Source organism: Crinia signifera, chromosome 6 (assembly GCF_055691185.1).
Source record: "Crinia signifera chromosome 6, ASM5569118v1, whole genome shotgun sequence".
NCBI lineage: Eukaryota > Metazoa > Chordata > Amphibia > Anura > Myobatrachidae > Crinia > Crinia signifera.
Window position 1 is genome coordinate 83,933,834 of NC_139222.1, and position 26,675 is coordinate 83,960,508.

The window sequence follows — 26,675 nt, forward strand, 5'->3', positions numbered from 1 at the left end:
CACAGTCATTGTATTATGAATTGGGCCCAGACAAAAACCACAAGCAGTTCACTGCATGGCATACAATGTCTAGGAACTAAAACATTTCATTATTTTGATTTTCTCAAAATGCTCTAGGTTTATGTTTGCCAAGAACAGAATGATGTTATGCTTACAATCATAGCTTCCTTTTTTAGTGCATCGGAAAATAACATTTGGTTTGGCTTGTTATTAATACAGGATTAGAAGGAAAAATATTGGCAGGATGTTCTTCCCTTGCCTTACTGCATTCTTCATATATTTCCCCACCCACCTTAGCATCCTGTAGTAACCCTGCTCCCCTCCTGCAGAGACTGTGGGCCAGATGCACTAAACTGCAAAAGTGATCAAATGGAGAGTGATAAACAAGCAGCCAATCAGCTCCTGCCTGACATTTTTCAAACACAGTCTGTGACATGGCAGGTAGGAGCTGATTGGCTGGCTGATTGGCTGGCTGTTTATCAATTTCCATTTTATCACTTTTGAAGCTTTGAAGCTGGCCCTGTATGAGTCAGCGTACTGACACTCAGCCAGGTTCTTCCCCCTCCAAGCACTGTACTACTTCTCCAACCCCTGTACCTCTTTCAACCCCTCTATCAGTCACCATGTTCATCTCATACAAGTTATAGGTGGAAACCTAACTTAATGTACCTTGTGGGTGAGTACTGACATGTTAGGGGAATCCAGTGAGGGATTAGCCAATAGGCTGATTAGGCTGCAACCTAGGGCACCAGGACTGGGGGGAGGGGGCTTTCTGGTGACAGTCATATTCCATGTTTGTTTAGCTATCACCTGTGGGGGATAAAGTTCTTAAAGCAACGGACAGATGGCTTTGCCAATATAACTTACTGATGGAACCATTATTATATGTACATTGTGCTACAATGCCAGCTGCACAGCCTAAAGCCAATGTCTCCTTCACACGCCACAAGCATTACATCCTAAATGCCAGTTGTATAACCCTCGTTACATGCACATGGGCACAGTTGTGCTGAAAGGAGGTGGAGCGGGTACTTTTTTCCATGGGCCTGGATATGATGGATGGTGCCAGGGTTTTGCTACTCCCTCCCCTGTGGAAAGCAGCCGGGCAGTGGGAGAAAGTGGCCATGCTACCACTGCAGCACAGCCTCTCTCCCCAGCTCAGCACATGCTGCTCATTGCTGTGCCCTGAGCTGGGGAGGGAGCAGTTGTAGCAGCAGGATATCCTCTCTCACTGCAGTGGTGTGTGATGCCACCCATACTGCCACAGGTGCAGACCCACCCAAACAAAAGGCTTTTATGTAATGTTCCTGATTGAGAAATTTTGGAAAAAAAGGAAGTCAATTAAGTAAATTGTGTTTAAAAGTCATTCTTAGGTTTAATTACGTCTGTGTGTCCACATATACTGTAGTGTTCATTCTAGCATCCGCCATATTTCAAAACCCATGCAGTTCCTGTTCCCTGCCTGGGGTGTCGCTGTCTGCTGTGGTGTTTGTAGCACAGGTCTGGTTTGCATATCAGTGCTGATATACAGACCACACTGAGCTAGAAGCACTACAGCAGATAGCGACACCCCAGGCAGGGAGCAGGAACTGCATGGGTTTTCAAATATGGTGGGTGCTAGAATGAACACTACATATATTATGATTGACAGCCACCAACACTGGCTTTGAGTATTACCTAGATCATAAATGATTTGAATAGGTCCTGGACCATTAATCCTACGCACATGTGCAAGTGTCCCAAGCTACCCAATGGTGCCACGGCACACTGTATGGTAACTAACTACTACTCTAACTGATTACAATTGTGTCATTTAGCCAAGTTTATATTTTGTTATATACGAGTCTGGCAAAAATAAAAATACAAAACTTTCTTGGTTAATATTCAGCATTCGAATGTCAGACCAAGTAATACAAACTTTATTATAAATGTAAAAAAAACATCAATACTCAAAGCCACAAAATCCACTTCACGGACACTTTCATTTTAAAAGGCCAACTATTACCATTCCAGGTATTTATTGGAAAGGCTTAGGTTTCTATTCTTTGAAAAAATACCTGGGAGTTAAAGTATACATCAGTTCCAGGCCACTGAATCGAACCCTTTCATTATATAAACGTTGCTTTTACTTGCCACCCTGTTGCTTTTAAGCCAATTTGCCGAGTAAATGCTACTATACTATAATACCTTGTGGTTGTCCAACAAAAGAGAAGCTGGCATGAATGACATTGACATTGCCACATGAACAAGCAGAGCATTACCGTGTGTATCACAGTACGCATAAAAGTCTGTCTCACTTTGAAGTACAATACAGTAATAGTTCTTAACTCAAGCATGCAATGCAACTCAGCAAAACACCTAGTAGGTTCCCAGCAAATTGCTATGTCAGCAGTGAAAGGAATTTATGGAACAGCTCTGTACGACAAATACTGTCAAATAGCATAAGTTTTATGATTATTTTAGCCCTGAACCCTTACAGTAAATGGCTGGGAATATTGCTTCAGTTACCATGTGGTCTGATTATACTGTAGGTAAATATAAGGAAGGGAGGAGGGGGTGTCTTTATTGAACTTTCATTGTGGCTGATGTCAAAAATGCAAACCATACCAGCTATAAACGCCATTCTTAGTTATTACACTTGCACAGTATCCCATAGATCTTTTGGATACTTACAGTGTAACAACTCTCGTTATCTGTATATCCTCCCAAATCTTTGGGCTAACAATCGGTACAGATGAGGTGTGACAATGGGATAGTAGGCGTGTCTCTGCACTGGTATAGAAATCCTTTTTGGGTCAATGTCAACTTAGTGCATGTTGACCTTTTGTCAAGGTTGACTTTGTGCATGTCTACTTTTTGTGTTGATCTAATGACTGTTGACATACAAATGAAGCCGCTTATCAGAGCGGCTCCTGGCCCGCCAAATGGGGTGCATGCACATCGAGATGCTCGCACGCCCCATTCTCGGCAATGGATGCACCATCCGCCAGATAACTGCAGATGGCACGCTGGCAGCAACACAGAGAATGGCCCCATCTGTATACATTGTTGACCAATCATTCGTCCCGTTGCTCTGTCCAAATCTGATGTCCTTCAGGGCCAGTCAAAGAAAGAGGAAATTATATGACAGGCCCACCAAAGTGTCAGGACTGCAAAACATGTAAATGCTTTTGTATACTGTAATATATTTTACAGTTAGATAGGTTATATAGTATAGGGTAAAAAAACGAAAAAAGAAAAACAAAAGCACTCCATAAAAATATACCACACAACAGCAGCTATATAGAAACATATTAATCTTGGGTACTTGTGTATTATCACGGCGCCCCCGATTTCCATCGCAGGGCATTGTACAACCACAAAATCGCCATATGATCGCATGCGATGCGATGAGACGCGATTATACCCGATTTTTAATTGTACATGCACCCAGTTGCCTGATTCCTATGTTAAATGCCCCCCCCCCCCCCCGACCCGATTTTACATTGTACACCCACCCTGATGGGTAATGACTATGTTCAAAAGCCCCCCCATTGTTAACGCCACCCCATTATCAACTCCAACCCGAAGCGTGGCCAGTGCAGCGAGCCCGCGAGGGGCGGCGGTACGCGTCCTCCGACCTTTTCATACCCCCACTATCCACGTCAGCGTGGAGTTGATTTTATATAGTGTGGCGAGCGCAACGAGCCACCGAGCCTGAAGTGTGGCGAGCGTAGCGAGCCCCGCGAGGGGACACGTAATACTTGAACGTAATACGTGAAGTAATGCGCGTCCCCTCGCCACGCTTCGGGCTCGGGGGCTCGCTGAGCTCGCCACACTATATAAAATCAACTCCACGCCGACATGGATAGTGGGGGTATGAAAAAGTCAGAGGACGCTTACCGCTGCGCTCGCCCCGCTTCGGGTTGGCGTTGATAGTGGGGTGGCGTTAAGAATGGGGGGGGGGGCATTTAACATTGTCATTACCCATCAGGGTGTGGATACAATTAAATATCGGGTCTGGGTGGGCATTTAACATTGAAATCGCGTCGCATGCCATTATAATGGCATGCGATGCGATATTAAAATTGTACACTCATCCTGGGAAAAGCCTCAAATCGGGTCCATCGCATGCCATCGCATACCTTAATTAGTAGTATGCGATGCAACGCGACGGGCGCCGTGATAATACACAAGTACCTAAACTTGTTTTTAAAATTAAGCTAAAATGTATCATTAATGCTAATTTTTAATGAGTTATACATGTTGCAGTAACTTATGTTATTGGTCACAATAATCATTTAAATATATATATATATATATATATATATACTGTCCCAGAAAGACCGACACTCTAAACACCATGTACAACGTAGTCTGGTGCTCATCCAAATGATTTGAACAATATCCCCAGACGGATGTCACTCAGAACAAAAAAAGAGGCAATGACAACGTGTATATATATGTATCCTGCATGTGGTCGGTGTTGGAGGTTGAGATCTACTCGGCGTGGGCGCCGTATCCAGCGGTGTCCTCCTCGCAGTGTCCATCCATTCACCACGCTGATGTGCCGAATTACTTTTATTGCTGGCAAGCTTACAATTCCTTTACTCGATGTATGTGAGTATATATATTTTTCAGTAAAGTGTTACTTTTAAAATACTCACTGGTGCGCTTTTTCTCCTTTCTTATTTATTATATATATATATATATATATATATATATATATATATATATATATATATATATATATAATCAATATCAAGTGGGTAATTGTAAATAACAATTACGACGATAAAGGTTTTATAATACCGGAATCAAAGTGTAGACACATCTTGATTCCTTCAACTGAAATTGTTTCCACACAATACAAATCTCAAAGAATTGCAGACAATATTATCAATCATTTTTACATTACAATTGCAATACAAATGAAAATCTTAGAACTAAAGTTATATGCAGGAAGAAGTTCATTTATTTAAATAGATCCTTTGGGCTCTAAAATGCCAGGTATTGCTTTGTAAATATCTGAACTGTCAGTTGTAATTAGTTCCTCCTGTATTATTTCTGCTGTACTGTATATCATAATCCTTGGATAATGTTTTTAGCACTGTCTTTATGAAGAACTATTTATTTCCTTTGTGACAAACATAAGTGCTTCTATGCTTTTCTATGAAGAATTGAACTGTGCAAACATTTTTTTGTTGTTGTTGAAGCCTGAGGTGCTTGGCTTCAATAACCCAGGGTGTGAATCCAAACACGCTATGGGCATAGGACCAATATCTATCAATATATTCTGGTTACTATTGAGGAGATGTATAGTCCTAGTTAAATAAAAGTTTTGTTTGAATAATGCTCCTGAATACAATTTGGGTATATTAACTTTTTGAGTGCCAATTGAATTTGTCAAACTTGGGGCAGTATTCAATGACATTTCTCACTATGTGCAGCAAATCCTGTTTGGATTCGCTGCACATTTGCTGGGTTCCGGAGGGCTGGAGCATTCACTGCCAGTCCTCCCTCTCACCCTATTCAATGCCTCAGGGTCTCGCTGCCCCTGAGGGCGATTTTTAGCCAGGGGACGGTGGCAGGCAGGGCGATGGAAGCCTCCCCACCTGCCCCAGAATGTGTGGGGGAGGAGGGCTCCTGGCAACACAGGCAGCACAGTGCTGCCCCCTGGAGAGCTGGCAGGGGACGCGGTGGAGGGAGCTGCTGCGCTGGTCCCGCTCGTGCATATGTAATGAGCGGGACCAGTGTGCAGTGAATATCTAATAAGCATATCCCGCCCCCTACTGGCGAATGTGTAAAAAAAATTAAATTTATATTCATGTGCTGTAAGCACATGAATAAAAATAGCATTCCCCTAAACAAAATAAAATTACTGTTTTTTTTACACCAAAAATTTCACATTCCAGTTTAGTTTAAAAAGATGTTGAATGCAAAACAGTGAATCATGGCGAAAATCATGGTGAAAGCAGTTCGCAATCCTAGCATTGAATACACTCTCGGCGAATCACAGTGAAAACCCTATTGAAATACACCAGCGACTTGGAGCGAGCATGAAACATAGAACTGGCCGGTATTCACTGTTCGCTTTTGGCGAAGAGTGAACATTGAATAGGGTGAATCAGATTTTAGTGAAAAAGATTCACCACAGGGAGTGAAAACAGCCCGATTTGCCAAAAAAAAAAAACCTTGGTGTGAAAATTTCCAAGCAAACATTTTTAGTCATCATAATGACCTGTAATGTTTACCTTATATACTGTAGGAAATATAATCTTTTTTTACACAACCTTTTTAGTTAAATTGACATAAAAAATTTGAGCTTTGCTGGCATTTGTAGCCAATATTTATAATTTCTCTCTCACAGAGAAGTTGACATGCTCCAGTGCGGACTTCGGTCTCTCTAATAATAAAGTAAGCTGTTTTAATAACAGTACCAGCATTCTACAGTTAATTAATCACTCTGTGCTTACTGACTATGGGGATTTGCTTCAATCAAGCCCCTCACCTAATGTGGCGTACTGGGGTTCTCTTCTCATTCCCGCCTTCTCTTACTCCCAATCTGACTGATCTATCTCAATGCTCCCTTGCAGCTTTTAGTTTACCTTTTGCCTATCCATGTAAGGATCTCCGGGGTTCGGTCCATGACCAACTCTCTGCTTTGGGAACAGCGGAAGCCTTGACCCCCAATGTTTATGGACTATTCCAATTCCCCTCTATGAGAAGGAACTTTAATAAAAAAGATAATTGCCCTTTATAAGGCCTATAAATCCTTGAAATGTATCCTTCCTATGAGGGCTATTAACTATAATTAATTAATGATTACAGTTTTTACAATATTTATCATGTACATCCATAAATGAAATATACTAACATTAATGTATGGCTATCTGGGGTATTACATGTAGACATTAATAAGTCTATTTACAAAGCCTTGTAGAGAGATAAAGTGGAGATAAATAAAGAGGTATGTGTGCTAACATGTAAAATGGCAGTTAGGAATTAATTGGCTGCTACTTTGTCTACTTTATCACTCTCCTCTTCTTAGTAAATAGAACCCTCAGAAATATTTATATTTATGGACACTAACTCACTAACTCACAATATATCGGCATTAGGGTAGGATGCTTCTAGTCTGGCAATGTATGGAAGGAAATCACAATCGGCAAAGACAGAAAACTTAAACAAAAAATGATTTTAAGTTGGATTTTAGGGAATTTTCTAAATGAGAATTTTTGTATGCTCTTTGGTGTTTTGGAGCAATGCCTGATTGTCATTTGCTCCCATACATTACCATATTTTCATTCCAACCAACTAGTTGCAAAAACATTGGTCTAGTGTAAGAAAAGCATTAAAGGAGTATTCAATTTGATGATTTTTTTTTTTACCACGTGAAAAATTGTAACATTTTTCACAGTTTTTTAGGTCGAATTTTGATTCAACCTATTTAATTAAAGTGCTGTTTTTACCGGTGGAAAAAAGGATGCTTTCTCCTGGTATTTAGTCATTTTCCTCTCATTTTTTGACCACGAAAACCCCCAAAACATTCAATGTTATTAGTATTTGATGTGTGCCGATATTTCAAAAATTCAGGAAAATCAACACACATCACTATTCAATGCAGCCATTTTTTGGGCAAAATACATGTGGATTCAACAGTAGAAGATTGAATATGGACAATCAAACTGGCCGATATTTTGACTGATGGAAATGCTCCGGCAGAGGGAATGAACAATGATTAGGCCTCACGGATGGAAAATGATTAAAAAAAAGGTAAAAATGCCTGCAACTAGGCAAAAAAAACGGAACTAATTGAATAACCCTCATAATTGTATGAGGGAAATATGAGTCATTAATAAGATCTCCTCATAAAAAAATAAGTTGACTTTCTGGTCCCTCTACAAGAAAATCATTTTTAAAATCTACAAGAAAGAAAATATCACTATTTCTCTAAAGATCAACGAGCCCTACATCATTCAAGGGTTCAATGAAAACTATAATTTTTTTTGACACAAAGTATTTTATAATTTAAGTATTCAGTTTGTTTTTAGTTTGCTAGGAAGAAAGTTTGGGTTCCACAGATACTACTGCATGGCTGTCCACCATTATATTCCCAGGGTAGACCTTGCATTTAACATATTCTGCATTTAGCATGGACCCTGGACTGCTACCTGGTCGGTATCTGCCAATCATCTATGTCATTGATCATTTGTCTCGTCGCCAGAATGTCTGAACCAATAGCACTTATTGAAGCACTGGCAACTGCTGCAGTTGCCAGTAGGCAGAACCAAGGAGTACAAAATGGGATTAGTAGAGGTCTTTGCTATATGCAAGTGCATGGTCCTGCTAAATGGAGTGCATCAAAGTGGTAAGAAAATGAATTAGTCAAATGTAACTATATTTTTTTTTTGGTGGTGGGGGGGGGGGGGGGATTGGATCTTACTGCAATTTTTATTCTTTTAGCCTGTGGTGTATTACTGTACATATTTTTGGGGTTTAATTCCTATGTCTGACATTTGAAGAAAGTGCGCGAGAAAGGAGCCTCTGCCATTCAGAAGTTTTACAAATAAGAAAAGTATTCGTTCTTCTAGAAATGCTCACCAATAAGCCGTCACTGGATTAATGTCGCATACAGCAGATTGCATATACACAATGAGCATGAAAAGGGTTCAGTGAAAATTAATTTTCTAAATGTTAACAGCATGATAAAAGAACCCATAGAACACCACACTGCAGATGCCTTTATTAGCACCAATGAGCACAAGGTAGAAGCTTAAATGATAGGCTTGACAAAAGTGCTCTACACATCAATGGACTTAAACACAGGAATCTGATCAGCAAGCGTAAAAACAAATACATTCTACTCACAGCTCATCTCTGTGCATTCGCCCCGCTACTCTTCCTGGTTTTTGGCTCACCAGATCTTCTATACTAACTTTGTGTTTTAAATGTAAATGAAATAAGATTAACTTTCATTATGGATTACCATGATCTGTTAACATCATATTTACATAGATCATTTTGGGGGTTTTAGGTGCCAGCTAAAAAGATCTCTAGATTACATCTCATAATAACGCTATGTGCACAAATTTCTGTTAACCAAAACAATATTCCAGAAATGTTGTTATAGCTTTCCTATGGTACAATTAGTCAGGCAGATGTAAGTGGGGCACATTTCCAATAGGTTCTTAAAAAAAAGTTCATTGAGTTACCTCGGGGGAGGGCCCTACACAGCACACACATTGTCCAAGATTATGCAAAAAAATAAATCCCTCTTTTTAATTGCAAATGGAAAATAAATTTAAATTAGCAATGTGTGAAAAGTGCACCTGCATTCTTTCTCTTTGTGTGTGCCTCATCAAGTTACCTCACTATGCTCAAATAAACCACACAAACTTGATTTATTCCTGTACTGTCAGTCCACATGGAACACATTTGTTATGTCAGAGATGAAAATGTCCACAGTATGTTGAGAGTACGTGTCGACAAGCACTGTCAAGTGGCAACATGTCGACCCTGCCATAATAATACCATATGTTTGCAATGTTGACACTTAAATCACAGTCATGTCGACACTGTAGTCACACTTAAATCACAGTCATGTTGACACTAATTGCCAACATAGTATTGAACATTCTGTTGTCGACGTGGTGAGTGTATATCGCCTGCGGGTGTTGCAAAAAACAAAAAACAAATGCTGTTCTGAATTTGTAACTTCACCAATCATAACTAAGCAAAACTGAAATACTTTATATTTGAGCTCAAATGTATTAACCTGAATTCACTAACTTTATCGCGGGAGGTGTTCACGCCTCCCGTGATTAGGTCACACCCCCTAAATTTTACCAGAGTCCGGCATACCTCTTGGCGGCCCTGCATACACACACAATGGTTTTTTAACTGCTGTCTTTGGAAATTGATGGATCCTTTCCACTTTATAATAACAAGGCTTAAAATGTAATGTGTCAAAGGACAACATCCTTCTGGAAGAATCCATCGATATAATCGTATGCCCACACAAAGATGTTCTGTACTATAATGCCTGCTTTCTAACATTCTTGCTTCAGAGCTCTCATCATTTTGGACTGTGCATTTCAACTGTTTGTTTTTTGACCTTGAAAATAAATAAATTTCTTCATTGATAAAGCGAATGGTCTTTCTGCTCCATTGCATCGATGTAGTAAAACTCTGTCAGAAGCTTTTGATAGAAAAGACATTAGGATATTGTCGCTGGTAGAATGACAGACTTTATGTACTCCTGAGGTCATCTTGCTCTGAAATTTTCAATTTTATTCTGTCTGGCCACAACAAAGTTATCTTTGGTTGTTTTCTTTTAGATACCTGTATGAATTTGTTTTACCATTTTGTAATGTAACACTGCTTTTTTTTTTACCACAAACTGATAACAGTAATAAACTAAAATAGGTCAGAAAAAATTGAAGTTCATACCAAATAAAAAAACAACTGTTGTCTGAAATGAAAAACTTTTTAAAAAAAAAGGTTAACATCTTTTAGTTAGCAAAACAAAATTTGACATACCTCGTTGATGAAATTCTGTGCTCCTCTTGGACTTAGAAGCAGAATTGCCCTCCGCAATGTATCTCTGTACCGGTTAAGCTCTTCTGTTTTCATAGAGGTAAAAAGGCTGGCGAACACTCTGCTTATATTTCTGTCCACCTTCTGCAATGACACATCAAGCCCTAATCTTGAAGCCTGGTCTAGAAATCCCTGCAATCCCCGGATATCTGCAACAGAAAACATTTGTACATTAAATTGGATCACCATACCAAGGGGGAGATTCTCTATTACAGAAATGCAGTAAAAACCCGTTATCGGGGTTTTTACCGCATTTCTGTATTCTCTAACCTCCCTCCGCAGTGTCACCGCTGCGGAGGGAATCGCCAGCAAAAGCTGGCGATCCCCTGCAGAAGCCTATGGGCTTCTTACCGCAGCGGTGTGTGAGGGATCCGTCACGGATCCCTCCCAGCATGCCCTGCGGCTGGCGCGTCAGTCTGCGCATGCGCAGACGGACTCCCGGGTCATAGACCCGGAAGTCCAGCAACGGCGCCGCATCGCAAGGGACAGCTCTTACCGCAAGAGCTGTCCCTTGCGTTAATGACCGCATATTTTAGAGAATATGCGGTCATTAGAAATGCGGTGGCCGGCGAAGAGGGCTGTGGATTTTTCGAGAATCGCCCTAAATTCTTAAATTATGGTTTTATTACATTTACCATTCTATTTTCAATATCTTAGCATTATGCAACTATTCTGTTCATGTGTATGTGAACGCAAATCACATACAATACATATATTGAGTACATACACAACGCAGACACACTAATGGATGATTGTGTAAGTGACACTGTATTATCGTCCGGTGGTCAAATCAGAATAATATGGATACAGAGCATTACATATAGGACATGTATGGAATCCATCCAGTCGGCAAGAAGTTTCTCAAGGAGATGTGATTTTCAAATGTAGGTAGCTATGACTTAATACAGTGGTTCTCAATCTCGGTCCTAAGTATCCCCACACAGTGCATGTTTTCCATGTCTCCACACAGAATCACAGGTGAAATAATTAGCTCCACCTGGATCTTTAAAAATGTGTTAATGAGTAATGAGTGCACCTGCTGGTGACCTAGAAAACGTGAACTGTTTGGGGGCGCTTGAGGACCGAGGTTAAGAACCACTGATTTAATGGATGGAAGGTCTGTTTTATTATTATAATAATAATAATAATAATAATAATAATCATAAGCATCTATGGTAGAAGATATTGAAACCTACAGTATCAGAACATAGATTACTTGTACTTATACTTATATATTATGGTGCCTCTAGAGTTATTACCAAAATAATGTTTTAAAACAGGGTATGTGTCTGAGGCTCAGAAAAGGAACTTCCAAAATAGTTCTAGGCATATAGCATGATAGACTTGTTTGTGTGTGTGGCAATACAAGACTCTGCATGGGCAACCAAGCAGATTTAGTTTCTATTATCTTCTAGACGAGGGTTCTAAATAAATAAGAAGTACATTCTCATTGGTTTCCCATAGAAACATCCCATCTTCAATGGAACTCCCATCTTAGTAAATTAACCCAATTATGTCTCTAGTGAGGGTGTGCAGTCTATATATCGCGTGCATATCGTCCAGTGTGCACATTCACTATTGTTAGCGATGCTCTCAACCGCGGGTCATTAATGACCCCCCCTGTTGTCAGCACATCGAACAATATCGTCAGCGACTACATTTACAGGGCGAGTGATGTCACTGACCAATAACGTGAACGATATTGGTCAGTGTGTATGAACTACTGTATATACAGTAGTTCTCCCACAGCACCACCGATATAGTTATTTCTATCTGCAGGAATCTCTAAGTGTCTACCCGGCTTTATGTGACAGGCCATTAAAAGTTCTGAGGCAAATTAAAACTAACCACCTAGCTCTAGAACGGTGACACCATTAAATACCAACATTTAAATGGATTTAAATACTGAACGCGACTGAAACTTGGACAATCATACATCAAGTTTATTACAAAAAGGATCGTTAACACTTCCGATGAAAACCATCTGTTAACAACAGAAATGAATTATACGCAGCTGATTACAAATGCTAATTGTGTAACAAATATGCAGTGTTGCAGGTTATCTATAATTACACTCCATGCTTAGATGCAGCATATGACAATGTTATTTGTAATGCAGTTACTTTTTCTGGATAAGCTAAATTTCCTATAGCAGCCCCCGCCTAGCTTACATAAAGCTGGACACATTACACACATCTGCGGAGAAGACTGTCAGAATACGAGCAGGGAGTTCAGGAACACTGCTGCATTTTTCTGACTAGCCTGTCCCATGAATTATTTGAAGGTGAAATGATTATACTTTTGTTGACTTAAGTTATTTTACCTATTTGTTAAATGCCTGGACAAGATATAAAAGGCTTTTCGCTGTGTCTCAGAAAATAAAAATATGCATAGTTAATACTCCATTTTCACTTTGATTCGAAATACGTAGGGCAAGATTCAGAGGTATACAATGCCAATGTTTTCATATGTCAGCAATTTATATTGCAATGCACAAGCACCAAGTTTGACTACTGATGGTGGCCACAGTGATAATTTGGATACAGAGTAGGTAACAGGGGTGGTGAGTCAAATGCAGGTGTGTCCCAACCATTTCAAAGCTTGTGACTGCGTCTGTGTATACAATTACCTGACGTTCTGATAAGGTTGCTCAGATACAGTGGCATCACTAAAGGAGTTCCATCTGCACCTTCCAAAAGGTGACCCTAAAAATGCTGGCTCCTGCTCAGTGACAGAAGCCAGATGCTGACTTGTAACTTTATGTGCAGCACCTGGCTCCTGTCACACTGGAGGAGCCAGAACTGCAGTCCGACTGGTCTACATCTGCATCTACAGATGAAAACAGGAGTTCTGGTTGTAAGATAGCACCCCCTACATAGACCACACTTCCTACACCGTGAGGCCATGGCCCCTTTTTGGCAGCCCCCTCTAAAGCACAAACTGTATATTGACACACTGGGTGTCATGAATGGTAGGGACGATGCTGCTCAATTACTTGGCTGCCCTGCTTCTTTCTATGCATTATCATTCTATTGATGAGCACATCTTCTCTTAATGTAAAACCATATAATATTTCCCAGAAATAACAATGGTAAAGAACAGCATTCACTGTAATAATTCTCCAATTACATGAATTTGTTCATGTAAAAAAAAGTGATTGCAACATATTGACAGCACCGGTCAACATGGTGTTTATAGGCACACGTAATCAATATGCAATTCAGGTTAGTCCACTTGGTAGATTCAGGGTAACTTGAAACAGATTATGGAGTTACAGGTAGTGTGTGCCTTAGGGTAGGTGCACTTTACACCCAATGGTCCTTTTAGAGAGGATACAGTGGGCACTTATGGTTCCTCTACAGTATCCTGTCTCTGGTAAAGTGAGATGCTCAGGAACATTACCTCAACAGAGGATGGAGAAAGATGATGTGAATCATGTGATGTCATTCCGTGGTCACACTGTGATGTTGGCATGCCTTTGTCTAGGTAAAGGCCAGCTCCAGCAATAGAGGGAGAGAGGGTACTACTGTAAGTAAAACTGGAAGTGGGCGAGACCCCAGAACGCCGGACTAACAGGTTCCATGCATCAAAATGCCATTCCGGAGCTTGTAGTGTACGCTCCGAGGAATGCCTTTCCGGGATGTGTCCTGTCCTAGGGTGTCCCAGTGACAGCTGTTACCTGGAAGATAGGGAATGAGAGATTACAGCCTCCCTTTATGGTCCAGATGATTATGGTTTTTAATACATCTCCGGAACATAAAGGCTGTAATATATCCCTACTTGTCTCTCTTTTGATATTTGTCACAGGTACCTCCACCGGATGGGAAACCCCAAGACATGTGCGCTAGGTTCTAGGTCTAGGCAGGCAGAGGGGAGTTCACTCACCCCGCACTGAGGAGAGAAACCTGGCACCTGTAGAAACTCATCTATGGTCAGCTTGAATTAAATGTATAGCTAAAAGTAGCATGTCATCAAGGCTTCCTTCTTTAATTGGCCCAGTTGGGACCCGGTATGAGCATGCTGTGGAGAGACTGCTTACAATCAGTTTGCTAAACACACTGCTCCGATTGTAATAAGGTCTTCATGCTCCAAGATGAAGACACCAGGGGATGCCTGCACTGGCATACCTGATGGATGCAGCAAACCTATGTTGATCCAAACAAAACTGTCAGCTGGATGGCACTGCCAGGTAGCTCCCACTTTACCCAGCACCCTTGGTGAATGCCATCCTGGCCAGTGGGTAAATACGTTCCTGCTATTTAGCACCTCTTCACTGTCACAATAAAGTGTATCCCACAATCTCTGCCAAGTTGTTTAATGCTTGAACAAAAACAGAAGTACAGCATAACAGCTTCTGGGCTCAGAAATTACAACAGGAGAATACATAGAATTCTCCAGTGGAATCTGCACAGTATACTGTATGTGAGTAAAGCAGCATTGTATTTCTAAGGGAAAAAGTTATGACATAAAAAATAAATTGAAGCAGCTCCCAGCTTAAACTAGCAAGACTAAAATAGGTAATAATAATAATGTACGCTAAGTTGAGTTTGACAAGTTGCTATCCCGAGATAACTTGGGGAAGCTATAGCAATAGACAGGAGATTAATGACCAAACATGGCATAAGAAAAATAAACGAGAGCAACTACAATGACCTGAAGAAGGATTTTGCATGAAACAACCTCTGGTATTTTAGGACTTTCAAAGGCAGACTTAGTGCAATGTAATAGCCTGGAGGTGCAGGATCTTAAGGAATATCTGCTAATCTCTGCATATTTTTAAAGCAGTAATCATATACTCTACAAGGACAAACCAACCTGGGTTGGACTTTGTAAACAATTACAGATTTAAAAGTAAGTGAAGACTTGCAGAAATTCCCAAACAGCCTGCACGTCATTGGCTATTACATATTGGGCCTGATTCTGGTTCATTCGCAAAAGCGAACACCTTTAATGGACAAAACCATGTGCACTGCAGGTGGGGCTAATGTAACTTGTGCAGAGAGTTACATTTGGGTGGGGTGTGTACGGAAACAGTATAACTATGGGCCTGATTCAGACATGTTGGCTAGGCTGCATGATATGATCGCAGCCTAGCAAACAGGTAAACGCCATCGACCGCCTGACTGAACACCTGCCCCCCCATTGAGCGAATCCCCACAGGGATGTCTACACTTACACACCTCCTCACATGTGGCCACACAAATTATTTTTCCCCCAAATGCAAATAAACTGACTTTTATTTCTGACAGAGATGGACGAAAAGGGGGCGGGTGCTGAGGTCATGTGACATCAGCTGCCCGCTCCAAACTAGCATCAACCCACCTGCGTTCCCAGTGAAATGCACAGTTTTTTCATAGGGATGCCAATAAAACACTGGCATTTCCCTGCTGCCAGCCCCCTTCCCTCCCCTGTCCATGCAAACGCCTCAGCGAGTGTGATACTCACCGAAGGTGTTCACACAGGGGAGCCTTGTATTAGTGTTACGAGATCTATAAAAAAATGTAGGCCAAAAGAATAAGAAAACACATTGCTCGGGTATTCAATGTGTTTCCTTAATCAAAGACATAAAATACAGGAGATAATTTAGATTTTTGGATGCAAATTCAGTAAACACTCTCATGGAAATTAACTAAGTGAATTAAATGATTACAAAGAAATGTAACTACCAGATAATCATCTATACAGAAAAGCAATGAGAAAATCACCATACAGTGATTCACATTACAACAGCATTGTAAATCTTATGTAGAAAAGTCTCGGAGCCAAGACAAATGGATTTGAATTCTAGGAAAAGGGTTATAGTGCAAATTATAGTGAACCACGGGTCTGGTAGCAATTGACAAGTGCTACCAGACCCATTGTGATTGGCCAGAGAATCTCCTTGTAGAAAGTGGTTACTTACTTCCACGTTGTGGAGGATCAGTTAGTTGGTCTTACAGTAGGTATAGTCATGGACCTACTGGTTGCTTCTCCAGATAAGTCTGAGTAGCACCACCTGTGACGTCGGGATCATACATATAACATACATTGCCTACAGCACAGCCCAGTTTTAGCTTTGCGTTCGCTAGGTATGTTTGTGCTCGTACCTGAACACACAATACAATATAGAAAATGGCTATGTAGCTATGTCCCTATAGATTGTAAGATTGCAGGAGGGCCCTCCTACCTCCATGTCTGTCTGTTGTTACCCAGTTTGCTCTATCACTGTCTACAATTGTAAAGCACAACGGAATCTGCTGCACTATATAATTAAAAAAATATAAATGAATAATACATGTATTTATAGTCCCACATAGTCCCACATAGTGCCCACCCCACTGAAAAAATGTCCCACACCTCCGCCGTATCCCCCTGGCGACCATCAAATGATTTCTCCTGGGCTCGAACATATAAGCCAATGGGGGGCCTAACTTATATTTGTGGGTTCCGGATCAAAGACAGGATGTCATGTGATGTAAGCTGCCTGCCCCTGGCACCCGCGCCATGGATGGATTTACATGGGAACACTCAGCGATTGCATAGGGATGCCCATGAAACACTGGGTGTTCCCATGTTGGAGCGCTGCCACTGCCCCTCTTCCGCCACCACCCCCTTGTGGGAGCACGATGTCGACAGTGCAGGTTGGGGAGGGCGCTCCCACAGAAGACCTGCACATGCGCATAACCAACTATGCACATGGCACAAACTTTGGTCTCCCATGCGAACACGAGAGGGACCGATGTAATTAGAATGATGACAAAAATTCTTTCATAACGAGTCTGACCGATGATGTCTTTCACTGCCCCAAGAATCAAACACATTAATGTGAATAATTACAGTATGTCTTCGGAGACCTATAATTAGCAAGTATGTATTTCTAGTACTGTCCAGCAGGAGGACATTATTGCAGGCATCTATACAAAGCCTCTACCTGGAGAAAGCATGCCATAACTATGGATGGGTGAGCAGTGCCAACACCCAGGGTACGCAACCCAGAGATGGCACCAATTCTCACCATCAATTGCCTTGTAAGGTGACTGGAATGGCACCAATGGTTTTAAGGATTGCCTGGAGTTGAGACTCGACGTGGATCATTAGATCGACAGTGTCTGTGTAGACCACTATTGGTCAACAAGCAAAAAGTTGACACATCAAATGGTCAACATGCATTATGTCGACATGGTCAAAAGGTTGACACAAAAAAGTCAACATGAATATATATATTTTTTGGGGTGTCTGCGGTGTGTCAGCAGATGTTGAAATGGACTCCGTATGAGTGTACCGTGTCCCCTCGCATGGTTCACTGCACTTACCATGCTTCAGGCATGGTGGCATACTGCGCTTGATGCACTTTTAGATTCTCTCTCTATGCCCACTGAAATGGTAAAGTAAGAACAAGTCGGTTAAAAAAAAACCATGCATGTTCACCTAATGCATATCGAACTCTTTTATGTGTCGATTTAATGTGTGCTGACCTTTAAACCTAATGACCGCAAATCAGACTCTCGAGTGCTCAGCTTATTCCTGGTTCCAACCCCACCACCTTGTCATCATGACATTACATGTTCATGGATGGGCCTGGCACCGAGTGGATTATCCTGCTGCTACAGCCCCGGGAAAATACTGTACAAACTATTGAGAAGATGGGTTTAGTGGGTAAGCCATGGCTGTTGAGAAAGGTTGTTGGTGTATTACAGCTACAGGCTATGTATGACTTGAGGGCAATACGGACGGTGTAATGGTTGGCATTACTGCCTCACAGCCTGAGGTCATGGGTTTGATTCCCACTATGGCCCCAACTGTGCAGAGTCTGTATATTTTCCCCGTACTTGCCTGGGTTTCCTCCCACAATCCAAATATATACTAGTAGGTAAAATGTCTTCCAACAAAAATGTAACCCTAGAATGTCTGTATGTATGTTTGTGTGTGCATGTGGTAGGGAATATAGATTGTAAGCTCCACTGGGACAGGGACAGGGACAGATGTGAATGTTCAAGTATTCTCATATTCTCTGTACAGCACTGCGAAATACGTGTGCACTGTATAAGATACTGTTCATAATAATAATAATAATAATAATAATAATAATAATAATAATATAAAGCTGTATTGGAGGGACAGTTGTTCATAAGTTGCCCCTTTGCAGCCTTTTTGTTTTTAGTTAACTTCCATAGGAAGATGGTCATACATGAGAATTTAGAAATCTACTTAAGATTTCCAAGTGTTCCTGTGTCTCCATAGTCTGATACTGCACCTGCAAACAGAGAGAGATTTTAGAGACCTACTGGATATACCAATAAGCCCTACAATAATGATGGCACAGAATGTAATTTGGAGAATGCAGTTCTCATCCACAACACTACATTACATTAGATTTGTTTTTCACTTTTTGAAGGTGATGTTCTCTTTTTTTTGTTTCACTCTTGATCCTCCTGCTGGGGAGTAAAGCAGTGATAAACTAGAAATCAGTATTTCCTGCTGCAAAATAATGGTAAGGTGCTTAAAAACCTTGACTTTCCTTCAGAACAGGGTAGAAACAGGATAATTATAGGTTGTTTCTGTAAGAAATTAAGTCAATATAGGATAAAGAGAAATTGAAAACCCTTGTTGAATAATGAGCTTGGTATAGGTGACATCCGAAAAGTAAACAATTAATAAAGAAAGGGTTATCTCTAGCACAGATCATAATACATGCAGTGTTCCCTTAATAGTTAGCGTGGATCTGTAGGTATGGTAAAACAAAACAGAAATAATTACCAATGACCAACACAAGAAAAAAAAATAAAACATCAAACACACTACAGTACAATGGGCCCAATTCAGACCCGATCGATGGGCTATGAATTTTCTAAGCCGGTAATCAGGTAAATGCTGGCCCGCCAGCCCCCCCCCCCCACCCCCCACCCAGTGACCCGTGTATGGCTGTTAATAAGTTTGTAGCTGTGCACACAAGGGGAAAACCAATCACAATCACTCACCATCTAATGGTTTCCCCCTTGCTCAATGCGCAGAGTAAACCAAAATTTACTCTGCGTTGCGATGATCATAGAGGGATTGAGGCCGTTGTTGACATCAGAGACCCTTCGTCCCCACTGCCCGGCCTGCTTGCATTTTCAGGGGGTGCTCCCAGATAATGCCGCCTACAACCCTTACCGCAACCAGCTGTTATTCAACATGCGAACAGCCAATGATGGCTAGCTATCACTGGTTTTGTTCACAAGATGGCCGCGCGCATGTGCATAACATACCGTGCCCATACACAGTTATTTGATAATAGGCAGGACTGAGAATTTGCAGCCCTGCGGACAGACCCAATATCATGTCTGGGCATTATCAAAAAAACATGCTCAAGTTAAAAAAATTTTTTAAGCCTGCTTGAATTCTATAAAAGGAATGCACAGAGCTAGTCCTGTATTTTCCTTTATTTTATCTTTTTACGCTGAATAGGTTCCCTGTAATACCCTACCTTCATATCCCTGCAGTATGTCATAACCAACCACTAATTGAATAAAATGTTAGATGAGTATCTAGAAGAAACTACTGGGATGAAAAGAAGAATTGGAATGCCGTTAAGGATAATAAAACAAATTATGCAGATGATCGCTATTATTCAGGTTTGGATAGGTTTTAAGATTACGGTGACACAAGAAATGCCTCCAGATCGTTACGTGTTCTGTGATTTCTCTAATGCAATAATGACAAAAAAGTACTTCATTAACGGCTCATTACTTTTGGTTTGACAGGCAAACATGATTATGAGCTGCACAAAAAGTACAGAGATTATGCAGCACAATGCAGTTTGATTGATCTTCAGGAAAAGTCGTTCTAGAGTAATGGCACAAACTGCTTAATACAATTTTGTTGACAAAGTGTACTTGAAAGATGCTTCTGGAACAATTGCTGAGCATGTCATTGATTCTCTAAGTGGAGAGAAAACAAGTGCCTTTAATTACAAAATCCCCTGTAAGTGTACATAAATACAGTGGAGGAACAGTTATGATGGCTAACGCAGTCATCAAGAGCATGCTGTTTTCGCAAATCACTTAAGATCACTTCTGTTAGTTCATTGAATACCGGTCTACTTTATCTGTCCATGCGACAGCAAAGAGATGATCAGATAACAGGATGGCCCTGAGGATGTTTGAGAATTTCTCACTTGTTTGAAAATGTATCTAATTTCAGTGGTTCAATAGCCAGAAAGATGTTCAAGGTACAATCACTGACTGGGATGTGCAATTTTCTGTTTGACATATGCTGTTTGTGAGGTTTACTGTGTACGGTATTATTTATTTATTTGCAGCTTCTTATATAGCGCAGCAGATTCCGTTGCGCTTTACAATAGTAGACAGTGATAAAACAAACTGGCTAACAACAGACAGACTTGGAGGTTAGAGGGCCCTGCTACAAGCTTACAATCTATAGGGATATAGGAGGGAGTATGTGATTTAATTCATGTATTTAAAGGTGCGTACACACTAGGCGATATTTAAACACCATTGCTCACTTTGGCCCTTTTGAGTGATATCGTTTGTAATATCACCTAGTGTGTATAGTCAAAATCGTTAACGGTGCGCGCTCCCGCGTGTTGTTAACAATCCCTCGGTGTCTTCTGTACATGCAGCTCAAATGGTATATGTCATCAACTAATGCATGTACACAGCGGGGACCCGATGATGTCACTGAACGATATATTTAACATTGACATTCAGTATGTCTATATCATTTGCCCAGCAATCATTGATGATATCATCTTTAGACAATATCATATAGGGCCCGATTCAGACTGCAACTTTGCAGCCCACATGAACATCAATAAACCTTGAATGTGCATGGTACGCTGTGTGCACGCGCTGGGTCCCCTTGCGTATGGTCATGCAAAGTGTAGCCTTCGCTTGCCATATGCAGGGTGACTGACAGGCAGGGGGCATCCTGGGGTGGACCCCCGGTGGTTCATGGACGTGTCCAGAAAAATGTTGAGTGGGCCCCAGCGAACGCAACCATGCCTCTGTTTGTTCGGGGCAGTCAGCACCTGCCCCAAAATTGTGTCCATACAAGAAGCCATCGGGTGGGTCACGCAGCAGATGTCAGGACTGGGCAGAGAAGGAGAAATCCTTCGATGGTAAGAAATCATCGAAAAATGTGTCCTCTGTGCAGCCATATGCAAACAGATCTGTTCACAGGCCTGTACGTGGGCTTGGCTGGCAGGGTGAGGGGTATTCCAGGGTGGCGTTAACCTGGGTTTGGTTTGAATTGGGCCCTCAGTGTGTATGCACCTTAATATTTATCTCTAGCCCTAGTTACTGTTTTTCTGTAAGGATATTCTCTTTGGATCATTTATGCCGCTTTCACACTAAAACATAAATCCTGCATTTTTCTCATGTGAACGAGCATCAGTACAGGATTTGTGTGTGTATGTGTGTGTGTGTGTGTGTGTGTGTGTGTGTGTGTGTGAAAGCTCAAAGAAAAATCCCAGATTGATGCGTGCTCAGCTACTCACCAGCGTCGGGGTTAAAATAAAGGAATTTGCCAGCTTCCTAGCACCGGCATGTAATCTGAAAGTGGCACTAGAAAATTAGATTCCATTCTCAGTAGAATAGGTGTATAGAATACAATAGGATAATTGGGATGAGAGCAGCTGTATACAAAGTTTGCCATACAATTAAAATGTACCAGACTTCCTCATTTTGCTTAAATTTAGTTCAATAAAAAGAAAGGAAAAGTTATTAAATCTTTGGGGTTTTTTTTTACCACTTTGCTGAACCAGTTTAAAAATAGATATGAATCCAGTTGTGGCATCTCTAGCAGTCCTGAAACTGTTCTGGTTGATGCATATGCAACATTAAAAAACTCTACAATGCAATTCTAAACTTCAACAAATGTGGTTAGTGATTTGTTGGTACTATAAAGTAGAAGCAGTAGCATAACTAGATATCTGTAGGCCCCATAGCAAATGTTTGTAAGGGCCCCATGTATCATCCAATGCTGAAAAATAAGTATAACATACGTAACTTTGACAGGGAAGTTGGCCCCCTTTGAGCTCTGGGCCCCATAGCAGCTGAACTCCCTGCACCTATGGTATTTATGCCCTTGAGTGGAGTATCTATAACAGGCGCGAGTTGTGCTCTGCACATTGGCCCATGTGGAAATAAGGTTCCGCCCACCAGACACTACCCCAAACCATGGTGACAATTGGCACCATGTTTACTTTATGCCAATTGCTGCAAAGGCAAAATTGTACCAGATGCATCCAAAGTCTTTGTTATCTTCAACACGAGGAGGGCAGCAACCAAAAAAAATGCGTCCCTACACTTTTAAGCAGCCTACAAATAGAAGCCAAGGCTGACAGCAATCGCAGACAACTAATACTTTTTATTTTAAGCATTTCTGAAAACAGAAAAGACCACAAAGTTTGCAGCTAAAATCTGAACCACAAAAATGCTGCCAAGAAGATGAGAACGACAGCTGTGGACTTAGGAGCAGATCGTATTAATAATTTGCTCTCCTTTCATTTTATCTCCAATTTAACTCTTCGCCAGGCTTAATACATCTGGCCCATTGTTCCTTATTGTAATGTTCTTTGTGTTTTTAATTCAAAGACTCTTCACAATTATATTTTATTCTATCAACCCTGGACTCTCATAAAGCTAGGAATGTGAAGCTTAAATTATCTCCTGAAATGATGCTTCCCATCATTTTTGTATCCTAAGCATGACCAAGCAGATCTGAGATCTCAAAATGGATTTTGCTGGACAGATTGGGTACAGCCCTGTCCAGGATCTTCTCTCATTTTTGCTCATGTCTTAATGATATTTTCCGTGCTTGTTGAGCAATTTAAGAAGTATTTACAAGTACTACTGAAATTGTACACAGAATCATCAAACTCCTTGTTGGATTCCCCTCCTTCTTTTATTCTATTATAATTAGATCATGAAAGTCAAAGGGAACTAGTGTAGGGAATTTTTCCTGATATTATGTTCTTCTGCCTTCAAGTCTAAAGGCCCCCATACATTAGGCCGACTTGTCCTAGGGACAAGTCGGACCCAATTTACCTGCGAGCCGCCCGGCAGCTCCCCGGGAGGCTCACATACAATCTGGCACTTGATGTGCCATTTTTTACATGGGATAAATCGCATGCGATTTATCCCATGTTAAAAAAAAAAACGGGGAGCTGCAGGGCGGTGAGCAGTAGTGGGGGCGGGCAGCGGCAGTGGTGGGGGCGGGCAGCGGCGGCTGCGGTGGTGGTGGGGGCGGCCAGCGGTGGTGGTGGGTGGGGGCGGGCGGCGGGTGCGGTGAGCGCTGCTGACCTGGCCGGGCAGTGTACTTACTTACATAGCAGCAGCGGGGACGGGCAGCGCAGTGGCGGCTATTATATTTTGAAAATACTTGTCAAATGACCGGCCGCTCTCTGATTGGCCGGAGAGCTCTCAGCCAATCAGAGAGCGGCCGGTCATTTGACAAGTATTTTCAAAATATAATAGCCGCCACTGCGCTGCCCGTCCCCGCTGCTGCTATGTAAGTAAGTACACTGCCCGGCCAGGTCAGCAGCGTTCACCGCACCCGCCGCCCGCCCCCACCCACCACCACCGCTGGCCGCCCCCACCACCGCCCGGCCAGGTCAGTCAGCCGGTGCTCAGGGACCCGCTGCCCGCCCGGTGTCTGCATGCATATGCCTGTCAGGTGGCAGGCATATGCATACAGGGAGGTCGGATGATCTTATGTGCTGACCGTCCGACCTCCCTGATCCGGTCCGATGCGCACGGGACCGCGCATCGGATCGGATCAGACATCACACACATACGATTTTGGGCCGATTTCATCCGATTATCGGCACCAAGTGCCGAAATCGGATGAAATCGGACCAAAATCGCATAGTGTATGGGGGCCTTAAGTCAAATGGGAATTTGATTTACAATTAGGCACTTTAGAAGAGTGGCAGCATATATTTAAAAATGTTTAAAATAATGTTAAAATGTATAACCCACTCTGTTTGTTAAATCTTACTTCTGATAAAAAAGGATTGCACTCCTTGGTCTACTAGAGCTAGCTCTTTTGAACCATCATCTACTAGAGTGCCATGATCCTAATGAATGTATAGTAGTTCATATCCGTATAGCTGCCAAGGCTGGGATAGCTAAATATTTGACATTTTCCTATACCCTACCAACTTCTGTCTTTGCTACCAAGAGCCAAAAGATCTCTGATATGAACTCTATTGCATCCCAGAATGCTTCCTTTGCATCCTTATTTTACATTAAGTAGTTGTCTACTTTGTATGCATGTAAACCTTACATTGACCCAGCATCTCTGCTAATTTAATTCTTACATAGTTTGTTTAAAAAAAGAAAAGAAAAACATCTTGGTAACCTTTATGTCCATGACATCTGCATGAGCTTTGTTATATCTCTTGGCCTAATATGGACTACTCTACCCCCCCCCCCCCCCCCATTAACTAGGATCTGAACCTGGTAGCTACCATATTAGAATTTGACACTGCCCCAGGTAACCTGCTGTGTGATCGGTGTGACCCAAGTCATCCAACCTGGATCATGCTAAAAGCATATATTCATTTATTTTATTATTTATTAACAGTTTCTTATATAGCGCATACATATTCCGCATCGCTTTACAGAGAATATTTGAATGTTAACAGCAGTCCCTGCCCCAGTGGAGCTTACAATCTATATTTCCTACAACATATACACGCACACACAGACATTATAGGGTTAATTTGTTGGGAGCCAATTAGCCTACCAGTATATTTTTGGATTGTGTGAGGAATCCGGAGTACCTGGAGAAAACCCAAGCAAGTATGGGGAGAATATACAAACTCCGCACAGTTAAGACCATGGTGGGAATCAAACCCACGATCTCAGTTCTGTGAGGCAGTAATGAGGTAGTATTGCACCATCCGTACTGCCCACTGGTGCTTGCAGATGATGTCATCTCCAAGCCCCACAGGTGGAAGACCCAGAAATAATTTGGGCCAGTCTGCAGTGTGAATGGGGTTTAAAGCCCCGTTACACAGCTTGAAATTATGTTCACATTAAAAGGTCGGAACCGGAACTTTGGTGGAAAAGGGGTATATGTTTTTTTTTTCTTATTCTTTTTTTGTACTAATTTTTTAAATAATGAATTTTACTGTTAAAATTATAAATGTTAATCATGTTCCATCGGTGTAAACAAGTACAGTATGCATTTTCAGCTATGGACATGTCACATGTTTGCAGCAAATATCAGCAGGGTCCAAGCCATTTTATTAAATGGTACATATCTTCTCATAGTCAAGTTTCAAAAATGGGCATAATGGTTATTGTAACAATGCAGAGGACCAGTGAAGAAGTTGCCCATCAGCTTTGAGGTGTATCAAGTAACAGGGGCACCGATTTATGTTTGTGCTGGTGGGTGCTCAAGGGGGCGTGTCCTTTAGGGAAGGGGTGTGGCCCACAGACCCCCCAAGTCTGGGATGGAGGCAGGTGGCAGTGGGAATCTGGGCAGCGTCGCAGCAGGGTCCCTGCAGCACTGTGGAGGCAGCGGGGTCCCAGCAGCAGATGGGCAGTCAGAGATGGGGTCCCTGTGGCAGATGGGAACTAGTAGCGGTACTAATATTGCTACTAGCTCCCATCTGCTGCAGGCAACCCGCCGCTGACTTCCCATCTGCCGCAGGGACCCCACCGCTGACAGAGTTCTCAGACTCAGCGGCACCGGTTGGCGGTGAGCTCTGGCCGTGGCCCGCGGGTGCTTATCATTTCCCATGGGTACTCGGGCCCCAGAGCACCCACGGTTTTGGCGCCTATGTCAAGTACTCTCTAGAAAATTATAAGTAGAATAAAATTGGTTGTTTTTGGCAATTTCTCCACTGGACCATTTCTTTATTGTGGTTATTGATTAATACATTAACCCCATACTGTGCGGCAGCAGTGAAGCATTGTTATTATAGCAGCAATGGATATAATTGGTAGTACTAATAGTGTAAGTGGGTGATAGTTACATTGTGAATAGGAGAGATAGGCAGCTTTGTGCAGAAACAAGATGACAAAAAAAAATGGATTCAACTACTTTTTAAATATAAATCAATATAAAATACTTAATGACAGAGTAACAACAACATTTTAGACAAT

The 26,675-nt window shown here is 41.7% G+C and overlaps 1 protein-coding gene across 2 annotated transcripts in view; it reads right to left on the reverse strand.

Moving 5' to 3' along the window:
- GRID1 (glutamate ionotropic receptor delta type subunit 1) overlaps nucleotides 1–26,675 on the reverse strand; it is an 854,117-nt gene that overhangs the window by 424,674 nt on the left and 402,768 nt on the right. For both annotated transcript variants that reach the window (XM_083146340.1, XM_083146341.1), the window contains exon 4: nucleotides 10,522–10,727. In XM_083146340.1, the coding sequence (XP_083002466.1) occupies nucleotides 10,522–10,727 (206 nt within the window). The remainder of the gene's footprint in view (nucleotides 1–10,521; nucleotides 10,728–26,675) is intronic.